A 2,959-nucleotide genomic window follows, 5' to 3' on the forward strand; every position below is an offset into this window, starting at 1 on the left:
CGTCCAGCCCGTAACCAGTCACTATAACGGATATAATAATAATAATAATAATAATAATAATAATAAAAGATAAATTTATTTCCCTGCTTAATTAAATAAGCACTACGCTGTAAAGACGCACGGAAGACTGAAGCTACAGCTCCACCAATCTTGACCTCGGCACTAGATAGAGTTGTATGGTCAGCTTCACGCCCCAGCCGCTTTAACTTCGAGCGAAAGAGCTCTCGGTACATATTGTATGGGGCTAGGAGGGTTCCAGGGCCGGTTTGGCCGCTGTTTCTTGCTTCTGCCGAGAAACGAAACTCGGCCGTCGCTAGCCCCTCGCTATACCGACTGAGCTACACGCACTAAGAATAATAATAACAATAAGAACAACAAAGCACAGATGCTTTAGCTCAGTGGCCTTGACAAGGACATGCTATTATAGTAATTACCGTATATATCAAGGGGACCATCTTGAAGACCCTGCGTCAGGGCGAGGATGTCCAGCAGGTCTCCACACTGCATGAAGGCGTCCCCCAGCTGCTGTAAGCAACACAAATAACAATGGTTACCTAGCAATACAGATATCGTAGTTACCACTTCTACAACGCGACACAGGAACAACATCTGTGACCCGTTTCCTATTGGAAAATATATGAGGTAAATGGTAAAGGTATCCCTGTAACAGGCCGTGGAGGCCCATAGGGTTGCGAGACGTCGAGGATCTCATAGTTTCTAGACAATCGGCTCATAGATGACGGTGAGGTTACCGTCCTTATTCGCCAGCCGCCCTTCACCCCTAGCAAGATTCCTGGTTCTCATTTCTGCCAGGGGCTGACCCGAACCCAGGGCTATAGTGTGGCTGGAATGATTAGGTCCATTGAAAAATCCGATAACCGCATCGGAACCCGCGACCTTGAGGCTTGTAGCTTAGTGGCTCAATCAACTATGCTACCGCGTGCCCCTAAGGAAGATACATATGATTCTTAATCAACTCCAGATGTTTAACAGAACATTCTATCCGCGTGGGTGTGTGTGTGTGCGTGCGTGTGTGTGTCATTAACAAATTGCCATATTGTCATGAAAAGGTACCGGATATAATCACGCTTGAGTGTTGAGTCAGGAAACCGACTGCCTTGACTGCTTCTGACACTTTTCCGCAGTCACTCCAGCATAGTGTTGGAATAGTATTCTGTCTTCAAATAGATTACAATCACTTGCTTCCAGTCTCCCACATATATTTTGCCATACGGACGAATTACTGCCTATATTTTCTTTTTACGGCGCACCTGAATACTAAACGAAATATCGTAATTGAGTCAACACTTGCATGCACATGACTTCTAAAATAAAAATAGGGTATGAATTTTTCCATGCTCAGCCTCTAAGAGAAATGAGTACCAGGAATTTCCTGCGGGGGGGGGGGAGAAGGACGGCCGGCGCGTAAGGCTGACAAACTCACCGTCATCTGTGAGCCAACTGTGTAGAAAATGTGGGAGCCTCGACATTTCACGACGGTATGGGCCTCCATGGCCTGTTACAGGTATAGCTTTATTTTTTACTTTTTAAATTTGTCCCTGTTTTCGTTCATGAATCACTATTCAGTGATTCAGTATTGAGGGGGTGTGTTTCCCCATGCACCGCGACTGATAGTCTATTGTACGTCCCCCTCTTAATTTCTACAGTCTCCATCCCCTACCGGTACTGGTGGTGCTCGCTATTAGCCCCTTTCTGCCAGCGAGGTTTCTACCCTCTACTTGGCAGTGGTATCTAATAGTTAGTCCCTTTCTGTCAGCGAGGTCGTCCCTCCTCTGGCAGGGGTTCCTAGTCCCTTTCTGCCAGCAAGGTTTCTACCCTCTACTTGGCAGTGGTATCTAATACTTTAGTCCCTGTCAGAGAGGTCGTCCCTCCTCTGGCAGTGGTACCTAATACTTCCCCATCTACCCGAGGCATTGGAAACTACTTTGGGCGGGAAATGTTTGGCCTAATTTTAGCTCAGCGGTCTCTTAAAAACATGAGGTTGTTTTACGTGCCGTAAATCTACGACACGGGACCCACGGCTTAAAGTCCCTTCCGGAGGACTTGTTCCCTGAATTTTGCCGCCCTTAAAAATTCCACGACCTCCGCCGGGTTTTTTAACCCGCGTACCTTGAGTCATGAGGTGGGAACGTTACCCCTAGACTACGGATTCCGCTATGAATCACTATACCATGAAGACCTATTGCGGAACGGAGATATACTGCCACCGTTCCTGACCTCTCCACAGATGGAGGTGAATGTTTTGATTCACGCCCCGGCCGCTTTACCGCCGGTGAAATCTGTCCCCGTTACTCAGACGATAGGAGGCTGGGTGGGCTCCAGAGCCGGCCTGGACTTTGTGGAGTACAGAAAAATATCTTTCCCCTCCAGGGAATTTAACCCCGGTCACCCAGCCCGTAGTCCGTCGCTATACCGACTGAGCTAACCCGGTTCCTCTAGCATCAATCAGACAATAAAAAGAAAGAAATAGGTGCAACCATGCTAATCACTCCATGATGAATAAAATATATAAGTATACGCGTACATTAAACTTAAATACAATTTCTATATCAATGATACTAGTAGACCTAATAACAACAAACAAACTCCGTGGTTTTAGTCAGCACGCGAACTATACCGACCGAGCGACCGCCGCTTGTCGGCGAAGTTAGTGCCAACTTTAGCAGATAGAGGGTATCGCGTGGTCAGCAAAACTGATCCCCAAGGCCGTTTATTTCGGTTGTCTACACCGAAGCCGATATTTCCTTGAATTAGCTTCTCAAGTATCATCACGAGGCTGAGTGGATCCCATTCCAGACCCACTACTTCTCAGAAAAAAAGATGGTAGCACCGGGAATCGAACCTGGACCTCTGGATCTGTAGCCAGGAACTCTAACCACTAGACAACGGAGACGGTGACCCAATAACAACAGTAATAATAATAATAATAATTTATTTT

The 2,959-nt window shown here is 46.7% G+C and overlaps 1 protein-coding gene and 1 long non-coding RNA gene across 3 annotated transcripts in view; one reads left to right on the top strand and one right to left on the bottom strand.

Moving 5' to 3' along the window:
* Window positions 1-2,959, top strand: part of LOC117282673 — a 245,500-nt gene that overhangs the window by 174,655 nt on the left and 67,886 nt on the right. The gene's annotated exons all lie outside the window — the stretch shown is intronic.
* LOC111869046 overlaps window positions 1-2,959 on the bottom strand; it is a 47,578-nt gene that overhangs the window by 22,998 nt on the left and 21,621 nt on the right. The window contains exon 2 of one of the 2 annotated variants that reach the window (XM_023860242.2): window positions 435-522. In XM_023860242.2, the coding sequence (XP_023716010.1) occupies window positions 435-522 (88 nt within the window). Of the gene's footprint in view, window positions 1-434; window positions 526-2,959 lie in introns of both variants that reach the window. The other variant, XM_023860241.2, reaches the window with a different exon arrangement.

This window comes from Cryptotermes secundus, unplaced genomic scaffold, assembly GCF_002891405.2.
Source record: "Cryptotermes secundus unplaced genomic scaffold, Csec_1.0 scaffold70, whole genome shotgun sequence".
Lineage (NCBI taxonomy): Eukaryota > Metazoa > Arthropoda > Insecta > Blattodea > Kalotermitidae > Cryptotermes > Cryptotermes secundus.